The sequence below is a fragment of the Vigna unguiculata genome, chromosome 3 (assembly GCF_004118075.2).
Source record: "Vigna unguiculata cultivar IT97K-499-35 chromosome 3, ASM411807v1, whole genome shotgun sequence".
NCBI lineage: Eukaryota > Viridiplantae > Streptophyta > Magnoliopsida > Fabales > Fabaceae > Vigna > Vigna unguiculata.
The window spans coordinates 58,061,820-58,084,726 of record NC_040281.1 but is presented as its reverse complement, the minus strand read 5'-3'; the positions used below and the strand labels follow the sequence as shown (position 1 = coordinate 58,084,726).

Below are 22,907 nucleotides of genomic sequence, written 5' to 3'. Positions count from 1 at the left end.
AACATGGTACATAAATCATAGTATTATGTGAGAAGAAGTAGTGTATGAATTTGGAGTTTGTGTAGTCTTTGTTTTGTTACCTATGATCTGAGGAATTTGAAGTTTGAATTAAAGAGGATGGTACGCGAGGAGAAAGGTTAGGTGTAAAAATTACAGCAGATAGCGGCATCCAACCGTTCTCGTGACCTTATTAACACCACCATCAATGAATTGCAATTAGACCAGTCACTCACTCTTTTTCCATTCAATACTCACTCCTTCTATTTATTGCAAACCCATTCATGCATCCACGAGTCTCTTGCCTCCCAATTTTTCCCATCTTTTCCAAATCAACACCACCAACAAAGGAAGAACCATTCCCATTTGAATTTGAATTTTCATTTCACCCATTATGAAGGTCCCAGATATGCATTCAATACAGGACCTAAACAACTGTTCTCTGCTTTTCCATAAAGATACATTCATGGCTTTATTAAAAGTTCACATTATTTCCCCCACGTCATCTTCTTCCCAACACTCTCCTCGGGGATAAGTCACACACACTTCCCTGCTTCCTAACAATTAATTGCTAACATTTTCTTGACCCAACATGTGAAAACATAGAGTGGATTTTCAGTGAGTAATTTTGGAATCAACTCAGAACGAAGGGTCAAATATTTTCAAAGAAATTATATAAATTATTTACAGTTGGCATGTGTACAAAAATCCAGTTCTGGGGGGCTTTTATGTTTGACCTTCCAATTGCTCATGTCATGTATCACTAAAAATGGTTAGTCTCCTTACATTAGAATTCAACAACAAAAAGCGGTTCTGGTCCGAAGGATTTATCACATTATTGCAAGAACATAACAGGTGGTAGTATGAATAAGAGGATAGGAGAAAATTTACAAAATATTACAAGACTGCAGTATCAAGTGAAAGCTGAAATGTAAGATATTTGACTGAGAAATCACCCAGGGAGAAAGCCAAAGAATCTGAATCTTTCTTCTACATTGTTGGACTAATAATCAATGGAACAGCAACAAACTCAAAGCAGAAATACTGTATTGGGATATCCAAACTCATTTCACTTTTTCCATTTTTCTTGCACCTTTCTACCACTAACATTCTATTTTAAACAAATTTAGATTCCAGAACTATAAGATGAAAGCAAAAAAATGGTTCTAAAATAAGGAGATAAACGATGACAGACACTAGAGATTGGAAGCGGAGTGAACGACCTTGTTCTGTCTTCCTCCGGTGAGCCAAAGCAAAGTCCTTCTAGCAAAAGATGGTGCCCTAGCTTGAGAAGAATCCATACTATAACAACTCTGGTTTTCCTCATCGAAATCGAATTCGCTTCCTCCTCCATTCTCCCACTTCCCAATATCCATCTCAGAAATGGTACTCCTTGTATCAAACTTGGAATTCTTTCCTTTCAAATCATCATCAGCACTACCCGAAGAAGCAACAGCACTAGACTTCGCCGGGAAGCGAAATGAAACAGCCCTTCTAGACGAATCCGCCACAGCATTTGGTTTATCCTTCTTCCCCCTGAGCCAAATCTTTGATATGGAAAAACTTTCCTTTCTGCCTCTTCCAATTGCAGCACTATTCCCATTATATGTTGTCCTTTCGGTTGCAGCCCCACTGCTAGCAACATCGTCCTCAACTATAGTTGCATCAAAGACTGCAAACTTGAAATCCCTTCTGGATTCACAGTCACATTCTGACATTGCAGGCCTGTGTCCTGGAGTCAAAGGCAAACCAGACTTCTTCTTACTCGATTGCTTCTTGATTGGGGTTCGTATGGGCACTTGGAGCGAGGAACTTTCGTCCATAACATAAGCAAATGACCCCATAGAAAAACACCTTCTAGAATCCACATTGTTGGTAGTACTACTCCCTTCCCCACCATCACCTCCACCATCCACACTTTTAAACTTTCCCAGCTTAACAGTAACCACTTTTTCCACACCATTTGGCACTGTTGGACCAGGAGCTTCACTTAATAACTCACCTGATTTCAAATCCACGCGGGTTGATCCAAATTCACTATCTCCATGGCATCCAAGACGAGAATTTGAAGTCATAACCGAACTAGACCTTCCGACACCGGCCTCTCTTTCGGGAACAATCTCCCTGGAACTCTCACTCCCAGATTCAAGGACAAGAACATAGGGAGAACAGGAGTTGCCTACAGAGAATTCAGGGAGTAAGCTGGCTCTACAAAGAGGACAAGTAGAGTGAGACAAGAGCCAGGTGTCAATACACTCCATGTGAAAAGCGTGGCTACATTTTGGAAGCAACCTGAGCTTGTCCTCAGGCTCAAACTCACACAAACAAACGGCACAGTCAAAGGGGTTCTTGAGTCCTATGATGGCCTTGTAGAGGAAGACAGGGAGGGTGTCAATGAATGACTGGTCGACCCCAGCATCATGCAGGTGGAAGAGTTGCTGCAATTGGCCTTGAAGGGCAGTGGCATTGTCTAAATCATCGGGCTCTCTGGTTTGGGGTCTCCACAGAAATCTAACCAGCAGGTGTAGCAGACCAGAAATGAAGAAAACAATAGCCAGAATTATAATGATCAAAAGGATGCTCGGACTAACCTTCAAGGCCCTATCGTTCAAACTGAAACTATCAGATCGAGCAGTGGGAGGAAAAGGTGGGTTTGGCTGTGAGAGAAAATATGGTGGCTGTTCTGGTTGAGACACAAAGGCGTCACCCCTACCCATTTTGTGGAGTCAGAGAAAACTCAAAAAAGGTTGCAACTTTTTTCAAGTGCAAATAGGATCGCACAGTTTTATGACACCATTTGGTGCCATGGATAAAGAGGATGTGTGGAGTACTGTTTTTCCGGTTGGATGAAAAAGAAAAGAAGTAGCAGGGAAAGACACCTTATAAGAACAGTGCTTTTGCTGGAGACAAATGTTTTGCTTACTTTTGTTTTGCTTTAGATTTGAGTTTGGAAGTCAAAAAAAAAGAGGTGGGAGCAGCAGTTCCACCCTTGAGCCGGGATTTTAAAGGGGTTCTCAACAAAGAATATCATAATGATTTGCAAGCCTTGATGAACAATTTTTGAATGATAATGACACACAAATCTGTCACCGTGTGAAATTTAATGAGATTAGGTTGGACCATTGAACAAAACTCACTTTCCTGCATAACTAGCGCTTCCTTCCTGTTCTAAGATTTTTAAATCAATGGATTCTCAAACTACTTGTAAAACAACAATTAATAAATTTTTACTATCATAACTAAAACTATTAAATGTATTGAATATTAATATTTAAAGAGTTAAAACATGATTATACATTTTAATTAATCATTTAACAGAGATGTTAACAAATAAATATGATTAATATATTTTTTTTTTCAAACAAAGTAAAACGCATCTTCTGCTAATAAAAAAAACACCAAGAAACACATCTATAGAACTTTAACCTGTGAACCGAAAATCTGCAATAGTAAACGCTACCTGCTAGTTGACTTATACGAGGAGCCTTACCCTGCATCAACCCCAATGCCCAATTAATGCCCCCAAATTAAGATACTACTACTAATTAAATTAATGGATGTCAGAAGAAAATAATACTTCTATTTATTTGCTTTGTTTTGGAAATGTGAACCGACTAATAATTTTTTTCTTATTTCTGATGTTTGTTACGACTGTTTCACATTCTTTTGGGTTCTTCTATTCCTTTTCCATTCTGAAATCCAAGGGGAAGTCAAAACAAAAGAAGATGAAGTAACGAAGCCTATTGAGTAGAGAGAGAAAGAGGCATGAGACATGTGGAAAGAAAGGTAGGAGACATAAGATATGGTAAAGTAAATAAAACAAATGAATAGATAATGGGAGAGCTTTCTGGAATCCATAATCTGGGAAAGTGTCCTCTTTATATTTTATGGTTTCAATTTGTCTTTATGGAGATTTCATTTCATACCCAGTTTCCCTGCTGCATAAAGCGGAACCACTGCTTCAACCAAATACTTCTGTTCCTAAAGCTTGTTCCTTTTTCACATTTATATTTTTCTTTTGAGAACACAGTATAAACCATTCAACCCCATATGAAAAAAATGAACACACTGCGTTTGGAGAACAGAAATGGGAGACACCACATGTAGTTTCCTTTCATATGTTTTTTTTCTTCCCTTTCTAATCTTAGTACTCTTTTTTGACGCTAGTTACAATTTTATAAAATCGCCACCTGCATTGGTCAAAGTTTACAGTAAAACTAATAAATAACCTATTAATACAGGAAGACAAGCGATAGATGAAACCATTAATGACATTTTATTCACAAATAATTGATTTTTTTTTTATCAACTATTAACTTCTAGACGAAAACAATGGAACACTTCAATTCAATTCTCTTCTCTTTTCTCTTCCATCTCGTTTGCTATAAATGTATCATTTCAAGATTAAATTTTGTTTGATAAGTTATTTTATTTAAGTTATACTTTTTCTTTATCAAATATGATTTTTTAATTCAGTTTTATTTTTAATGAACTCGTTCTTAAAGTATGTTTTTTAAGTTAAGTTTCATTTTCAATAGCTTATATCGAGTTTCAGTACAGACAAAAAAAACTTTAAATGAGATTTAAGGAATATTTATGCCTCTGTATTATAATGTTTTGTAACTATCTATTCAAGGACGTGCTTGAATTTATAAAATTATAATAATAATAATTTATTTATTTTATCATAAACCAATTAATAAAATTCTCAATTCATTTACAGCCTTTTAATGTTCAATCATTTGTTCAAATACTGTTTATAACAAAATATTTCTCCATTATAATAAACATTTTATTCTCTTTATTATTACCAGAAACTATATTATATATAAAATCATAAATATATCTCACTATGTCTTTTTATATTTTTTAGTGTACAAGGTAAACAATTTACTAAGTACTTCTGTCAAACTGCAGCGAATATCAATTTATGGCTAAATTTATATCTGTATTTTAAAAAATATACTTTAATAAAGTTTTTTTTAATAAAATTTGACAAATTATTAATTTGAATAAAAAAGTATAACTTTATTATTTCATTTTAGTTAAAAAATAAAAGATTTATTTATTTTAATTTTATTCCTGAAAACTTTATTAAATTTGTCAAAACCTAATTTTCCTTGTACTTTTTAATTACTTTATTATTAATTTTTGTACTGTACTAAAAAACTAAACAAAATGTATTTAAGAACAAGTTAATATAATTATTTTTTCATATATAAACGAAATTCATAAGTATTAATTTTTTGAGGGTTAATTATGTTTTACGTCCCTCAAGTATTATGCGATTTTGTTTTTAGTCCCCAAACTAACGTTTGCTCCAATTTGGTTCCTCATGTTTTGAAACGATTGAAAATAGTCCTCCTTTTTGGACGTCATTAGTTTTGTTTGACACCTGGCAAACGGACTGCCATGTATTGATCCCGTTTTAAGCTGTGTAAGTGGACTTTGGTTATGCACGTGCTAATTAAAGAGAAGCTTTAATTAAGCTTTAATTAGGTAAAACGAAAATGTTATTTCTTCAGTGGAAGAGTTATTTTGTCTGAATTAAGTAGGCTGTGTTATTTAATTAAGTTGTCCGAATTAAAAGAGAAGGTCGCTGTTCAAATTAAAAAGAGAAGAAAGGTCATATCTTGAGTGGGAAAGTTATTTTGTCTGAACGAAAGCGTTGCACAGACCAATCCAGGGCTTGAGGGAAGGGATTAAACCAATACACAGCAATCGGGAGGTTGAGGATAGGGATTAAAGCATCGAAGAGTAGAATCGGGAGTAGAATCGGGAGGTTGATGTAAGGGATTCAAGTATTGAAGAATAGAATCGCGACCTAAGGTAAGTTCGTTCCTTCGTGTTTTTTTTGGATACTTGGTCTGGTTTGGTTGCTTTTGTTGGTTCGTGTATGGTTGTATTTGTTTAGTTTGTGTATTGATTGGAAATGTAGGGCTGGAAATGGGGTTTGCAGTTGCTTTTCATCATATGGGTCAGTTCGAAAGGAATAAGGGATTAAAATACGTTGGGGGTGAGATTCATGTAGTTAAAGGGATCGACCCCGATTTTTGGTCTTATTTTGAAGCATTGGGCATCATCGTCAAAGAGTTTAAATACGAGGGTGACGTTAAACTGTGGTGGAAGGGTTTAAAAGAGAAGCTATTAAACAATCTACGAATGATGAATGATGATAAGGAAGCAATGGCATTGGCTAACTTTGCAGAGGAGACTAAGGAAGAGGTTGATATATACGTTCAACATGTACCTAGTCAGCCTGAAGTCGTTCACTTTATTTGTGATGGTGTAGCAGAGGAGGTAGTGGCTGAAGAGAATGTTGTACACCAAGAGGAAGTACTGGTTGAAGAGAGTGTGGTAGGAGAAGAGGAAGAAGTGGCTGCAGCTAATGTGGTAATTGAAGAGGAGGGAGTGGGTGTAGATAATGTGGTTGTAGAAGAGGAACAAGTGGTTGCAGATAATGTGGTAGTTCAAGAGGAAGGAGTGGCTGTAGATAATGTGGCTCAACAGAATGTGGTAGCAGAAGAGGAAGTAGTGATGTAAATTATGAAGATGAAGAAGGTTTAGGTGGAGACAAATTAGATGACAGTGAAGAAGAGAGGGTGGCAGACGATGATGATGGGTTTGGGATGGATATTGATCCACCTGTGAGGAAGTTTGGGCCTATTTTGGATAGGTGGAAAGCATTCAAACGGAATTTAAGCAGAGTCAAAAGGAAAAGAGATATTGGTGAAGGGGAATTTGTGACAAATGAAGAAGTTGGAGTGCATGACATTAATGAGGACTACGATACAAATGAATTAGATTTTGATGTTGACAGTGATGAGGGTGTTGACACAGTTGGTCCCAAATTTTGTAAGATTAGACCTGAAGATATGAATAAAGACTTCAAATTTAAATTGGGAATGGAGTTTGGATCTTTGAAGGACTTTAAACAAGCTTTAATGGAGCATAGTGTTCTTAATGGAAAAGAAGTAAAGTTTGTTAAAAATGATCAGAAGCGAGTGAGGGCAATTTGCAAGAAGAAATGTGGTTTTCTAATCATGGCTAGCAGGGTTGGAGGGAGGGAAACCTACAGAGTCAAGACACTTATTGGGCGTCATAAATGTGGAAGGGTATTTGGAAACAAAAATGCAAATAAGGACTGGATTGCTCAGGTCCTTATAGACAGATTTATGAATGTTGGTATTATGATTATGGCTCAAATAATTGACGAGGTGAAGAAGACATATAATGTAGGTATAACACCATGGAGGGCTGGGAAAGTAAAACAGATTGCCATGGACTGTTTGGTTGGGGATGGTCAACGACAATATGGTCGTTTATATGACTATGTGGCTGAATTATTGAGAGTCAAAGCTAGAACTTTCAAGATTAAGATAAATCAACCCCAACCAACTATGCCACCTAGGTTTGGCTGTTTTTACATGTGTTTAGATGGATGTAAGCAATGGTTTTTGGCTAGATGCAGACCCTTTATAGGTGTGGATGGTTGCCACTTGAAGACAGCATATGGTGGTCAATTGTTGGTTGCAGTGGGTAGGGACCCCAATGATCAATACTATTCGCTGGCTTTTGCAGTAGTAGAAAACTAATGCAAGGAGACCTGGAGGTGGTTTTTGACATTGTTGTTAGAAGATATTGGGGACATTGGAAATCATAGATGGGTATTTATTTCAGATCAACAAAAGGTAACTGCCATTTACTTTTCAATAAACTGGAATGTAACTCTGATTTAAATTAAAGTGGAATGTAAAACTGACATCTAATTCTAACTCTGAATTAAATTTTTGCAGGGCCTAATGACTGTCTTGAATGGAGTGGAGCATTGTTTCTGTTTGCGACACTTATATAGCAATTTCAAGAAGAAATTTGGTGGTGGTGTAGTGATCAGAGACTTGATGATGGGAGCAGCAAAGGCAACGTACTATGCATGATGGGAAAAAAGATGGGTGAGTTGAGAAACATCAACCCTGAAGCTTTTAATTGGTTAGTTGCCATTCCTAGGGAGTCCTGGTGTAAACATGCATTCAGCATGTATCCAAGATGTGATGTCTTGATGAATAATCTGCCAGAGTCATTTAATAGTACTATTTTACTGGCTAGGGATAAACCTATAATTAGTATGATGGAATGGATTAGATCATATATAATGAGTAGGTTTGCAACCCTTAGAGAGAAAGTGAATGCATATTCAGGAACTGTGATGCCTAAACCACAGAAAAGGTTAGACAGGGAAATAGAAAAAAGTGGGAATTGGCTTCCTGTATGGGCAGGGGATTCTAAGTTTGAAGTGACGCAGGGGTTCACTATGGAAAAATTTGTTGTTGATTTAAGTAACCATAGCTGTAGTTGTTATTTTTGGGATTTAGTAGGTATACCTTGTAGGCATGCTGTGGCAGCCATTAATTACAAGGTTGAAAACCCATAGGATTATGTTCATGCTTATTACAAAAGGGATGCCTACCAGCCATTAATTACAAGGTTGAAAACCCAGAGGATTATGTTCATGCTTATTACAAAAGGGATGCCTACCAAGCTTCCTATGGCCCTCAAATTACCCCAATCAATGGACAACAACTTTGGCAAAAAACTAATCAACCTGAACTATTGCCACCCATTTACAAGACTCCACCTAGGAGACCAAAAAAGCTAAGAAGAAGGGAAGCTGATGAACATGTCAGCCATTCCAAACTATCAAAGAAGAATACCATCATCAAATGTAGCAAGTGTAAACAGTTAGGCCATAACATAAGAAGCTGTAGAAGGGGAATCAGAAACAGAAAGGTAAACGCACATTTGTACTATTTACAATTTCTTTCCTTCCTAAATACAACTTCTGAATCTTTAATTCATACCAAATTGGCAGGGACAGATGCATACAACTGGTAGTGCAGCAAGCAACACTGCATGAACATCAAACCTTAGCTCCACTAGTAGAACCAGGTCCACATCACGGGTTGTAGCAGCCACCAACCAAGGAGAAATACCTCGAACCACCATAAGGAGAAGAAGAATGGGAACACGAGTTTTAGGGTCTCAAGCAAGTACTGCAACTTCAGCACAACCCACGTGAATGTGAAAGAATCAAGTTTTTTTGTTGCCTTTTTTGTATGGTGGACCACTTTTCTGGAATACAGTGTATTATGGTAGTGGACCACTGTTTTAGAATATTGGGCATAGTGAAAGTTAACCACTTTTTGGATTGTAGAACTATTGGATTATTGTATTCACAATTAGGGACCACTTGTCTGCTACACTTAATTGACAGCTAGTGTTGGATTACGTTTTATTGTTTATGAATGAAAACAATTTAGCTCACTTTGTTTTATCAATAAATCATTATGTAAATATTTCATTGGCGTGAGTTTTGTTTCAATATGCTGAATCTGGTATTAAGCAAAATTTCCAAAATCTGAGATTAATGATAACAGTAATAATCACAGCTACAAGTTCCATTTTCATTGCAAATACTAAGACATAACAGTAACAAAAAGTTTGAAATTCCATTACAATTCCAATAATATCATTATCACAACTACAAAACACTTCCCACTACAGTAATCTCAAACATTACAATTAACTTTGAACAACAACATGAGCACCATTACAATTGTTGAGACCCACGATATCACAAATAAAAAAACAGGAATGTCCCAATTTTTTTCTCTTGTTGCAATTTCATCTTCAACTTCTCATTTTTCTTCATCAAATCCAGCATATTTTTCTCCCTTTTCAAAGAAACTTCATCTTCTTCACATTTTTTCCCCATCAACGCTTTTTCCACCATTAGCTTCACTTTCAGTTTCTTTCCCTTGAAAATCAGATTTCTCGTCATCAACCCATTCAAAGTAATTACAATGTGAATTGGTCTGCGAAAGAAAAAGATGAAACCATTACAACAAATACAAAAGCAACATCCAATAAAAGTCACGGAATTTGAAACTTACAGCCCAATTTCGACATCTCCAAAATAATCTCCCTTTGTTTTTCACAGTAGATGCCTTTAGGAGCAACAGTCTTTCCCCACACCCACAGACTTTGGATGACATTTCTGAAGATGACGCACAACTTTGCAACATTTTTGAACCCGTATTTTGCGGTGTACATGGAAACCCTTTGCTACCACTCTTCATCAGTGAACAACGCAATAACTATGCCAAACTTTGCCTGCCCAGTGACGATATGCACCAATTCCTCACTTTCTCGAAGTCCCAATTCTCAAATTTCAATTTTAGAGTTTCAAACTCTCCCAACCCCTCTTTTATTTGGATGTCATTCTCTTTAATTAGCACGTGCAAAAACACAGTCCACTTACACATCTTAAAACGGGATCAATACGTGACAGTCTGTTTGCCAGGTGTCAAACAAAACTAACGACTTCCAAAAAGGAGGACTATTTTCAATAGTTTCAAAACATGAGAGACCAAATTGGAACAAACGTTAGTTGGGGGACTAAAAACAAAATCGCATAATACTTGAGGGACGAAAAACATAATTAACCCATTTCTTGAAGATTTTTGTTTTTGTACTGTATATCTAAACTTTTAACAATAACATATTTGCGATAAACAACTAGGCTTTTAAGATATTTTTAATATTTACAGATATAAAGCTACACTGCTAAAGAGTTAAAGATCTTTTGGTCATAATGAAAAGATTATATTTCCAGATCCATAATTATGCTTATTTATAGTTTAATTTTTCTTATTCCATTACCGTGAACCATACAATTAATGTTAGGTTTGGCTTAATCTGAATTAATTATCTTCCTTTGTTGTTGGACAAAGACTGAAACAGACAATGAAGAATAGTTTTTTAGACTATGACACATTTCAGCCTTACAGGGTTCCTAGATATATATAAGACAATCTAAGATTATGGTCACAGGTCACTTCAGATAGTTATTTTCACATTATTTATTATTACTATACACTCATAAGCTGAGTCATACAACACAGTATAGTACGTGCCTTTGTAAACACTAGTTGGCTCAACGCATTTGGTTGCATTTGGTTAATGACGTCCCAATTTGATGACGAAAATTTAAAATATAATTTACTGACACGTTACAGACCAGACCATCGCTTCAAACATGGAATTAACTATATCATTTATATCACCGTATGATGTTTTTTCAATATATACATGTTACTGATCCAACTGCTACAATATTTTCGGATAAAAAAATAAAAATGTTACAACTCGATAGAGTATGGTATCGGTGGAAGAAAAGATCGAAGTGATGATCATATAGATGAAAAAAGCAGCAATATTTGGGTTGGAGACAGAAATGTAAGATCCAGGTATAAACTAATTTGGTGAAGTTTGCTCCTAATTATTAACTACTTCGTTGTCCCATGTGTGTATTTGTCAAATGTTAGGAGTTGCCACATGGAAAACCAAATTGGTCAAAAGAACCAAGACTGTGAAAACAAATGAACACTACCATGCACGAGCTCCAATGCATGCTTTGTAAAATATAATTATAATAATAAGAAAGCATGGTGATGATGGAAACGGTATTCATAATTCAAGTACGCGGTGGAAGGAGAAATGTATTTTTCTTCTGTTATTTTATCATAATAGATATTTTTAACAAAATAAAATTTTTTAGTTGGAGGAAATAAATAGTATGAGAATGATTAATGTTTTTGAAATTTGAAAATGATAATTGTTTAAGAAAATGAATATAGAGAAGATGAGGATAGTGTGTTTTGTAAAGTTGAAGAAGAAAGGTGGGCCTGAGCATGGGATTAGATAATGGGGAAATGAGACAAACAGATGCATCCAAGTTGTAGGGAAGTCAACTCCCTCCCATCACATCATTTCTTGTTTCTTTTGAAAATAGTAAAATAGATATACCTTTTAAAAAGGAAAGCAGAAGTAGTTACACAAAACTAAAAAAAGTAATTTATAATATATAATTATTTTTAACGTCAGTAATTTACATTTAATCTTTGTTTTTTTATAATTTAAAAAATAGATGCAAGACGGGACTGTGAAAAAAAAAATATACGTTAAAATGGAGTAACCGTTATAAATTGATATGGATTATTATTTATTATTTTATTTTTGAAAGGGATATAATAATCAAAGCAAGGAAAATGCTGTATAAAAAGTGTGGAGGGGAATAAAGTAGAGAGAGGGCATTTTTTTAAATTTACCATGATAAATTATATTAATTGTAGTGAATTTTATAATCTTAATTTTCAGCTAAAAATATGTTATAAAATTAGTTGTTAAAGTAATTAAATATATACATGAAATAAAAAGTTTATTTACTTTTAGTAAAATCTAAAATTAAAGTAAGAGTACAAATAATGTTAAAGAAGAAATTCTTAAAAAGGAGTAGCGCCAAATTCAAAGAGTTAATAATAATAATAAAAAAAAATCTATGAAGAATATATACTTTAATGTTAGCGAAACGATTTTATTTGTTATTCAAATGCTCTCAAATGTTTTTTTTATCCTTTAAATAAAGCTAATATTTTCTAAAGTTATTTCTCTTCTCCCTTTCTGTATATACCATTAATTAATTTTAATCAATTAATTTATTATTTAAAATAACATTTTCCCTTTATTTTTAGTTATTTTTCTTTAAATAAACAAGCACACTTTTTACTTTACTGTATTGTATCTTCCCTTTTTTTTCCTTTTCTCTTTTTTTATCCGTGTTGTACAGAGGCTAAAATATCAACAATTAATATTAATTATTCTCTACCCTTTTGTTATCATAACAATATAAGATTTTCGTGAGATTTTTTTTTTCTCTAAAACTTGAGAGTATACTTTAAAAAGATAAAACATGTTATTCATTCATATACATATATGTTTGTGTGTGGTCGTATATTTAACAAAAGATTTAAGTTGTTTAAATTTAATAATTTTATTTAGTGAGTTTGGTGTAAATTCATAAACATGAAAATAAATATGCACGTGTATATGGTTCTAAAACAGAAACCATTGGAACTCACAAAAAGTTTGTAGGCAGAAACAGGCTTGGGTGTTATGTTCTTAAAACTCCTCATATTTGGATTTTCATTCTTATTTTTCAAGGGTAACCCACTCTCTGTTGGGTTATCATTGCGAATCATTAAATTTTCATATAATTTTAACTCAGACACTAAGGCCTAGGTAACGGGCCCAATTAATTTGTGCTTGATTTTCAAAATCCCCTTCTTGTTCTTGTTCAAAATACCATGAATGCCAATCTCACACTTTTTTTCTTTTGCCGGTTAATATCATCTGTCATATGATAGTTTAAGTTTAGTGGAAATTTTTAAAATATAGATTAACAATAAAATTTAAAACCGTACAAAGGCCCGTTCATATTTAATTCAGATAAATTAAAAAAAAATGTAAATTAAAAATTATCAAAATTGTAAAGCATGTTTATTTTAGTCTAAGCAATATTTTTTAGAAAGTTTAAATTTCGCATGCATCCATTTTTAGTGAACAATGAGCAAAAATATTATATGGATGTAAAGAAAGTGTTCTTTAAACTATATCTATGTACAAGACTAAAGTCTACCACCACAACTATAATTTTATTACCTATATCAATCATATATGTAAAAATAAAAAATAAAAAAATAGACTCATAAACATGTGTGTGTAGAGATGGCAAATAAACTCGTCCCCGTGGGTATTGTCTGAACCCATCCCCGTTTTGACGGGGAATCCCGGCATTAACTGGGTATGGGTATGGGTATGGGTATGGGGAATCCCCGACTTTTTCAGTTGGGTATGGGGATGGGTATGGGAATGTACATATACCCGTCATAATACATGTCCCCGCCATATCTTCATTCTCGTTTAAATTATTAAAATATTCACAATTAATCAAGTAATCCCTATATATATATATATATATATATATATATATATATATTTTTTTTTTCTATTTTTTATTTCTTTTAATTCTTTCATTTGTCATTAAACTCATTCTCATCTCCAATATATTTTTTATCTTATCATAACCTTTATGTAATTATGTTAAAATGATGTATGTTAATAAAAAAAAAATTATGCCTCACATTTGAATATTTATATTATTTTTTAATATTTTTATTTATTATAAATTTTCCTTTCACATGAGAATGTTTATACTCTCAATTTAAGGTAATATAAAAAAAATTCTTTACTTATTATTATTATTATTATTATTATTAATTTTTGTTTAATTTGAAGAACTCTTTTGTTTCATTAAAATAATTTTCGTTATTTTTCAACCATTAAGTATATATGTTGATATTTGAAAAGTTTTCTTAGTTCTCTGAGATATTTTTCGTCTTATCATACCTTAGTTATACATTTGATTTCCTTTGTGTGATTTTTTTCGATAGTCTCTCAAATTATTTCTAAAACACACATTTGTTAGTTTTTTAATATTTTTATTTATTGTTTTTATTTTCATCATGTAGAATAATATTTTGATATATTCTATCTAATTATTTTTTATTTTATAACTCATTATTAATCATAATGTAATTTTTTTACTTTAAATTCTGTTTGAAGTGGTTAATATATATATATATATATATATATATATATATATATATATATATATAATGATATTTAGGAATAGTATATGATAATTTACTACAAGAAAAACATGAAATGGTGACTGATTTAGTTAGTAACCCATATCAGTCACTATTTTTCGTCATTGGTGGTAGTCGTTGATTTATTGTCTAAATTAGTGACTGATTCAATGATCGAATCGGTACTTGATTTAGTGACCAATTTAATTACTAATTTATTTGTAATTTAATGACAAATTTTTTGGTCACTAATGATATTTCTATTTATTTTTAACCACTTCAAACATAATTTAATAATTATTTCTCTAAGGTTTTTTTCATTTTATCATACCTTAATTATACATTTGATTTCCTTTGTGCGATTTCTTTCGATAGTCTCTCAAATTATTTCTAAAACATACATTTGCTAGTTTTTTAATATTTTTATTTATTGTTTATTTTTATCATGTAGAATAATATTTCGATATATTCTATCTAATTATTTGTTATTTTATAACTCACTATTAATCATACTGTAATTTTTTTCACTTTAATTGTATAAATAACTTTTATTTACTACAATATAAAAATTTAATGTAATTTCTATGAATATTTTTTTGTCACTATCCAACATATATTGAAGTTCAAAAGATACAAAATCTATGTCAAAATTTTATTATTATGTTTATTATTTGTTCTTTGTGTCATTTTGATCAAGTGATGTATTATAATTTTTTATTAGTGTATAAAAAAAAGATTCATTATAATTTAAAAAATTGAAGTAAACAAATATTTAAAATATATTTTAATTTGAATATTTGTTTTCCTTTTATTATTTGTTCTTTGTGTCATTTTGATCAAGTGATATATTATAACTTTTATTAGTGTATAAAAAAGAGATTCATTAGAATTTAAAAAATTGAAGTAAACAAACATTTAAAATATATTTTAATTTGAATATTTGTTTTCCTTTTATATTTTTTTGAAATATTTTTTAATTTTATCAACTAAGTTCATCAATGTTGTAGTTTGCAAATTTAATAAATGTTTTGGTTCACATGAAATTTTATTTGGTATTCTAATATAAAATGTAAACAATTATAATTTATTTTAAGGTATTTGGCATCGAAGAAAATCCTCCTAATATTGAATATTTCATAATATTATGTTTTCTTTACCGTAATTTTTTTTCTTTTATAAAAATTAATATTGAAGTAGTTAGAACACGTGTACGGGTATGGGTACGAGATTATACCCGTTACCCGGTGGGGATGGGGATGGGAAAAAAGTTTGATACCCGTTGGGTTTGGGTATGAGGATGGAGATGAATTTTTTATGCGGGGATGGGTATGGGATAGCGAAACCCGTCCCCGCCCCGCCCCGTTGCCATCCCTATGTGTGTGGATTTAATTTGCTCCAAAAGATTGTTTTTAGGTTGTTTATAAATTTTGTTAGATTTTAATCCTACTTTCACAAACCTGTAAAGAGTAAATACCTACGTAATTTTACTTTAATATATAAGTTATGATAGATTACCTTAATTAGCTGGATAATTGGTTGGATTGAATTATGAAAATTTAAGTTGGACTTATTTCAACTTAACTCATTTTATAATTTTCTTTTGTAATACAATTGACATGTACGCTTCATTTGAAAGATGGGATGACAAATGAAGGAATGAAATAGAAAAAAATAAAATAAAGAGTGATATGGTTTAAGTAAGTTAAAAATAATAAAGTAAAAATGACCGAAAAATAAGATAATTTTGTTTATTATCCTTTGAATCATATATCATCAATACGTATAAAGATGATTCTTCTTTTTAGTATTATTTTTTATTTCTTCACTTTTATCCTTCAAGATACAATATTATTTAAATTTAACTAAGTTTTCAAATTTAACCATTTTTTATTTAAAATTTAACTATTTTTCTAAATTAAATAAATAACAATATCTACCAACTAAATAAAAGTCATCTACACAATAAATAAAACTATCTATAACTAAATTATAAAACTTATTTATATTTATTTCTATCATTATAATTCATTAGTTTATTTTATCACAAAAAAAAAAACACATGCGCGTAGCATATGTTTTCACCGGTAATAATAATGAGAATAACAAAAATATTACTGATAACAAAATACATATCATAACATTCTTGTAAAAGTAAATATGATTTTGTGTATAATATAATTAATTAAGTCGCAATTTAAATATATAGTTTTTATAAGATTTAAATATTGATTTGGTCTTAATTTTTGTTCAGTTTTTTTAAATTTGGTCATAATATTGTTTGTTAAATTATGTCATAATATTCATCAATTTCGTTTTCTTTTCGAACTCATTTTAAATAATTGAGCGACGATGAACAATGATTGTCACATATAATTTTTTATGACTTTTTTTTTAATTGTGAAAAATATTCACATACCAGGCTAGTATTATGTCATATATCACAGTTTTTATATTCAATTTGTCTTAATGTTCATTACTTTTTCCAATTTGGTACCAATTTTTTTTTTTAAATCAAACAATTTTGTTCCTTTCCAAAATGAGAATAAATTGAATTTTTATATAAATGTTACACTGATATTTTTATTAAAATTCAAATTCTTATTAAATATTTTTTGTTTAGGGTTACAATTTGTTTAAAATTAAAACAAAAATTTTAAAAGTAAGTAATAAAACTATTGTTTAAACTATTAAAAGGTTAAAAATCACACCAAGTATTAAAAATCACATAAAAATATTATATATAATATTATATTAATCAATTATATTACTTTATTTGATATTTAGCCTATTAAAATTTTAAACCAGTGGTGTTATCCCCCACTTTAAAAATTTTTATTTTAATTTTAAACTAACTCTAACTCTAAATTAAAAATATGTAATAAAATACCAATATAAAATTTATGTAAAAATTAAATTTAGAAATGATTGAATTCAACAAAAATAATAAATATAAGGACAAATCAAATTGAATATAAAAAGCTGACCCTAACATGTGCCACAATTAGGGATGTCAAAAAAATCCGTACCTGCGAGTATCCGCGAATAAAACCTGCAAAAGGAAGGAAATGAATATTGTAAATGGATACTTGCGGGTAACAGATACATGTATTTTTTATACTCGAATGTTAACAGGGTGGGTACGAGTATCATGGTATCCGTACGCGTACCCATGGATACTCGTACATCTATACTCTAATTTAAATTAAAAAAAAATGTGATTAGAACATTAACATATTGATTTTGAATGAGTTATTTTTTATTAATTGGTTTTGAAATATCTTCATTTATTTGTAAACTGTTATTCAACACTATTTAAATGAATTATTTGTACTTTGTATGAAATATATGAATGTTATGCATTGCATTTTTAGTTGAATTTATGGTTAAAATATATTGTTAAATATTAAAATTTTCTTTTGTAAATAATCCTAGGTACCCGTGGATATTAAAAAAATGTGTAGGTACTCGCATAACGAATACTTGCACATATATGAGTACGAGTACGGGGCGAATATTTATCCGGTAAGATACGGGGGAGCTACTGCCCATATCCTACCTACCCAATTGACACCCCTAGCCACGATAATGACTTAACACGTGAATATTTTTTTAAAATAAAAAAATATTAAAAAAATTTAAGAAAACTACGAAATGACACGTAACGATCATTATTCACTACTGTTAACTATTGAAATGACTTTAGCAAAAAATATCAAATTGATCAAAATTAACAAATACTAAAATAAAAATTAAACAAAAAAAAAATACCTAATTGAAAAATTGAACGAAAATTAGGATCAGTATTTTAATCTAATTTTTTTTTTCTTTCGTCTCAGACATAGTGTTGTGGTAGACAGAAAATACATGAGTTAACCGAAGTCACCTGTGTTTTTGACAAAGAAAAATATACTAACCTAATCATCTTTTCCTCTCCTCTCAAATAACTTAGTTGACATTCTGCCACCATTGTCACTCATGTAAAATCCGAATACAAACTCTTCTTTCCACCAAATATTCTTTTACATTCTTAATACATCTTATAAACTTGGACCACACCTACTCGTCACATGCCTCTAACCGTAAATCAAACCTATGATTCTTATAGTTACCTTGAGAGTATAAATGTATTTAGTAAATATGTGAAGGTTAAGAAGATTTATATAAAGTTTTTAATTACAAGTAATGAGATTCACAAAATTCTCCATTAATACATACTAACTATACTCGATAATTGCACTCTTAAGAAGGAAACATTGTCCAAAAATGATTGCTTCTTCAATGAGACACAAGATTTTTTACCAAATTAATGTTTTTTCTTTTTTACTAAATTAATGGTTGTTGTGAACTAATAACTAAGAGTTTTCTCAACCTTAATTTTCAGTTTATGCAATAATTAACCTATCAACATTACTTAACAAGAAGTAAAGGATCTGCAATGTATTTTGCTTCAAGGATAGATAAAGCTACCTTGGTTGTTTCTTACATCACCAAAAGATTGGTGTTCCTTGGAACTTCAACAAATATCCACTGAAACTTCACATACTACTTTTCTTCATTTACCAATTGTTTCTAATTTATTTTGAACTATATTTAGTTAACAATTTAAATATGTTCACATTTTATGTTTTTTTTTGAATTCGTATGGCTTAAATATAGTTAATAATTATTTTTAAATGATATATTTTATTTATCGGCGTTTTTTTTAAATGATATTTGTATTGATTTAAGATACATAACTTTACAATTTTTTAGTTATTTACCTCGACATATAAAAGAAAATGCTTAAGTGATACAATTATTTTATTTATAATTTTTAAATTCTATTATTATATTTATCATATTACATATTATGATATTAATTTTATATTATATCTTAAATTTTTTCAATTAAGTTTAAAATTAATTACAAATAATAATTAAATATATGTGAGACATTTGTCATATTAATTACGGTGTTTGTTAAAAATAAATTATTAAACATAATAGTACTTAAAATAAATATATTATTATTGTCTAGAAGTATAGTATATAATTAATAAACAAATTTTGAATATGATAATGATTTTTAATGTTAGACATTTGAGAACAATTTTTTTAACTTTAGAGATATGATAACAACTTTTATATGCAGGAATTTATAATTGTTGTAAATAAAATTAGACTAAAAAATTATTTCCTGTACACTTATATAATGATTTTAAAATGTTGTTTAAAAATTGAAAAAATGGTTTATACTATGTTAATAATAAACAAACTTCTTCCTTATTGTTGTCTTCTAATATATAATTTCTTTTTCTATACAAATAAAAGTATTGTTACAGGCATAAAATGTTATAGTGTCAACATTTCAATGACATATTTCTATTGATGACACTTCATTTCCTTTTGAGTATATAAAATTTCCAAACCAAGAAAATATACTAAATTTGTTATCTGAAACTGAAATTTCATTTGTGTTTTAAATTGCTTAATAAATAGTAAATATGTACCCTATAAATATTATATATCCATGGAAATCTAAAGAAAAAACAAGATCAACTACCGTCCAATCCTATTTGGTCACCAAAATTGATCTTGTTACACTAAAAAGAAAAATTCCTTTGTCATCATAACATGATTAAACGTGTAACATAAAAACATCAAGAACCAACATTATAACTTAATATAAGATAGTTACTTCAGAGGAAGAGATTCTAAAATATGTATATACCTTTGTAGGTAAAGGTGTTAAAGTGAGCCAATCCGGCTCACACCGGTTGATTCACCATGAGTTAAGCTAAAAAAGGATCAGTTTAACCCGACTCACTTTTTTGATGAGTCAGAATTTTGCAATCCGATCCAATTCACTATAGGTTGGTGAATTAGTGGGTTGACTCACTTACAAATGTTTTTTTTTTTTTTGCAATTTATTTTATATATTTATTACATTACAATGAGAGTGAATTGACTTAATTTACTTTTTATAATAGTGAAATTAAAGTGTTTCCTTAATTCTTGAAATATTATTATAAAGATAATAGTTAAAAATTAAAGTATCAACTTATATAACATGAGAAACAAATTAATTAAACATTCACACTATTCAAATATTACTGAGCAACATTATAACATTTAAAAATATGAAATTTTAAACCTATATAATTAGAAATACTATATAATTAGAAATACTAAATAATTATAACATTTAAAAAAAAACTTGTAAAAAAATGTTAGTGTGTTAAGTAAGTCAATTCACTTTCAATCCGATTTGAACCCGTTTAATCCGCGGGTTAAGTGAGCTGAATTCAGTTCAATCCACCTTTGAAAAAAACTGATTATTTTTTAATCCAACCCGACTCCAACCTTTAGGGAGCTGAGTTGGCTCACAGGTTCACTCACCGATTAGAGTTTATTTTGACATCTCATTTTGTTGGTAGGACAAAGAAGGGGGAAGTTTGAGCCTTGACCTTATAGGTTTTAACCAACAAGAGAGAATGATGAGAGAAAATTTCCTTGGCTTCCCTTATTACAATATGTCATCAAAAATAGGTATATGAAACTTTCTAATTGTCATACGTCACGTCATCAAAGGTTGAAGAGAAACATATTTAGTTTTGCTCTAAGTTGACCTTGATTAAGATTATTCCCTAAATTAAGTGTTTTACATATTTTATAATATATTATTTTTGTTAAATCAAATAGTAGAAGATTTTTAGATTTCAATTGGTTAATAAATTTAATCATAGGTTATAATTTTATTATTTTTAGTCAAAGAACAAAGAGTTCACCAATGGTCTATTTTCTAATTTGTTTTTTATATTGCATATGGAATTTTGATTTTGATATTTTTATGTTGCGCGTCACTAATTAAGGTTTGTTACGGGTGGATGAGATCCCAAGGCTAAACTCTTATTAACTTTCTTTTGATTGTTTCAAAGAGTTTACCAAAGTCAGGTTTGCTGAATTTGTAGAGAAAAGTCATGTAGTTGACTTTTACATATGGACTTACCTAAATGAAGACTTAATCTCTATCCTATAAATGTTAATCTGTAATTATTATAAAGGTCTAAAATATTAGAATGTTACATCAAACACTTTTATAATATAATATGTAAGTGACAAAAAGATGTGCTTGTAGTCTACAAAACTAACAGAGTTAGATGTAAAAAAAAATGTGTGATAAAAGGATGAAATCATAAAATCACACAGAATGATGAATATTGTTATAAAATGTCAATCTTGACATGTTTTGTTGCAGTTTGCAGACACGTTTCGTAGGTAGATAATCAAACTCAGAGGCCAGAAACAAAACTGATCTTTAGGATCTTCATGCTAATTAATGATGTTTATGTCGTAATTAACGAGTTAAGCTACATGTATTATCGACACATGTGATGGTTGGAAAGGTTTCACGCTTGAAGGATAATGGAGGTCACAATCATTTTGTTTCTTTGTAGCTCTTCTTGAGTGGACTCTCTGAACCCATGCACCAATTTTTCCATGCTTGAGTGTGTAAAAGTAATATGCTGTAAGTCGTAACTACTACTCAATCATTGGATGTTGTTGACCAAATGTGTTTTAAGAGAATTTTTTAAAATAATAGTAACAGTTGCTAAAATGCCCCATGCTACTTATTTAACTTAACTATGGTCAAGTGGGTAGAGAAAAGGTCGCAGAGTGCAAGTTTGAAAATTTTATTAAATATCTTCAATACATTCAAGAGCCTGAAAACAACATTAATATCATATTTTTTAGATTCTCAAGTAAGTTTTTAATGTAACATGCACTGCTGACATTATTTTTGTGTTTTGAAGTACAAGGATCGCTCTTTCTTATAGTTTTTAAATTTCATTTCAACTGGACCACTGGGAAAATTGCTTATTAAATTTCATTTCACTAAAAGGTTATTCTTCTTTCAAATTGCGTTTCTTTTATAAAATATTTAGTAATAATTAAATATTTTTCTTGGAAATGACTAATTTAGTTTTTTGAGCTTAATTAAATATATAAAATAAGTTTAATTGTCACACGGTGTACCCGTAAACAAATCTATACAATACTAAGAAAAAATAAGTTAAAATTAATTTTGTAAGCTAAATCGTTAAACAGAATGATATGCAAATGGAAGATGATGTAAAATGTATTTATATCACGAATGCATTCTAGTAGCAATGCACAAATGTAAAAATTAAAACCCATCTTTTATACTATTTTAAAGTAATTATTTTAAGAAAAAAAATGATAACTTTATTATATATGAACTTTTTTTAATTAAATAACCGCTTAAAATACGTATATCATTTTTCTTAAAATTCAAACTTCCAAATAATCCTTTTGATTTGAAATCAAGGACAATAGAAGAACTCCAGCGGGTGGTTTTAAATA

At 30.4% G+C, this 22,907-nt stretch overlaps 2 protein-coding genes across 2 annotated transcripts; one reads left to right on the top strand and one right to left on the bottom strand.

The window, feature by feature from the left end:
* Positions 1-910: 910 nt before the first annotated feature.
* LOC114175704 (RING-H2 finger protein ATL13) lies at positions 911-3,110 on the bottom strand. Its single transcript, XM_028060490.1, has one exon. The coding sequence runs from the start codon at positions 2,712-2,714 to the stop codon at positions 1,194-1,196; it is 1,521 nt and encodes a 506-aa protein (XP_027916291.1). The 5' UTR covers positions 2,715-3,110; the 3' UTR covers positions 911-1,193.
* Positions 3,111-6,626: 3,516 nt separating this feature from the next.
* On the top strand, positions 6,627-7,934 carry LOC114175543. The gene is made up of 2 exons (XM_028060297.1): positions 6,627-7,577; positions 7,794-7,934. Exons 1-2 carry the CDS (start codon positions 6,627-6,629, stop codon positions 7,932-7,934), a joined length of 1,092 nt encoding a protein of 363 aa, XP_027916098.1.
* Positions 7,935-22,907: the final 14,973 nt, after the last annotated feature.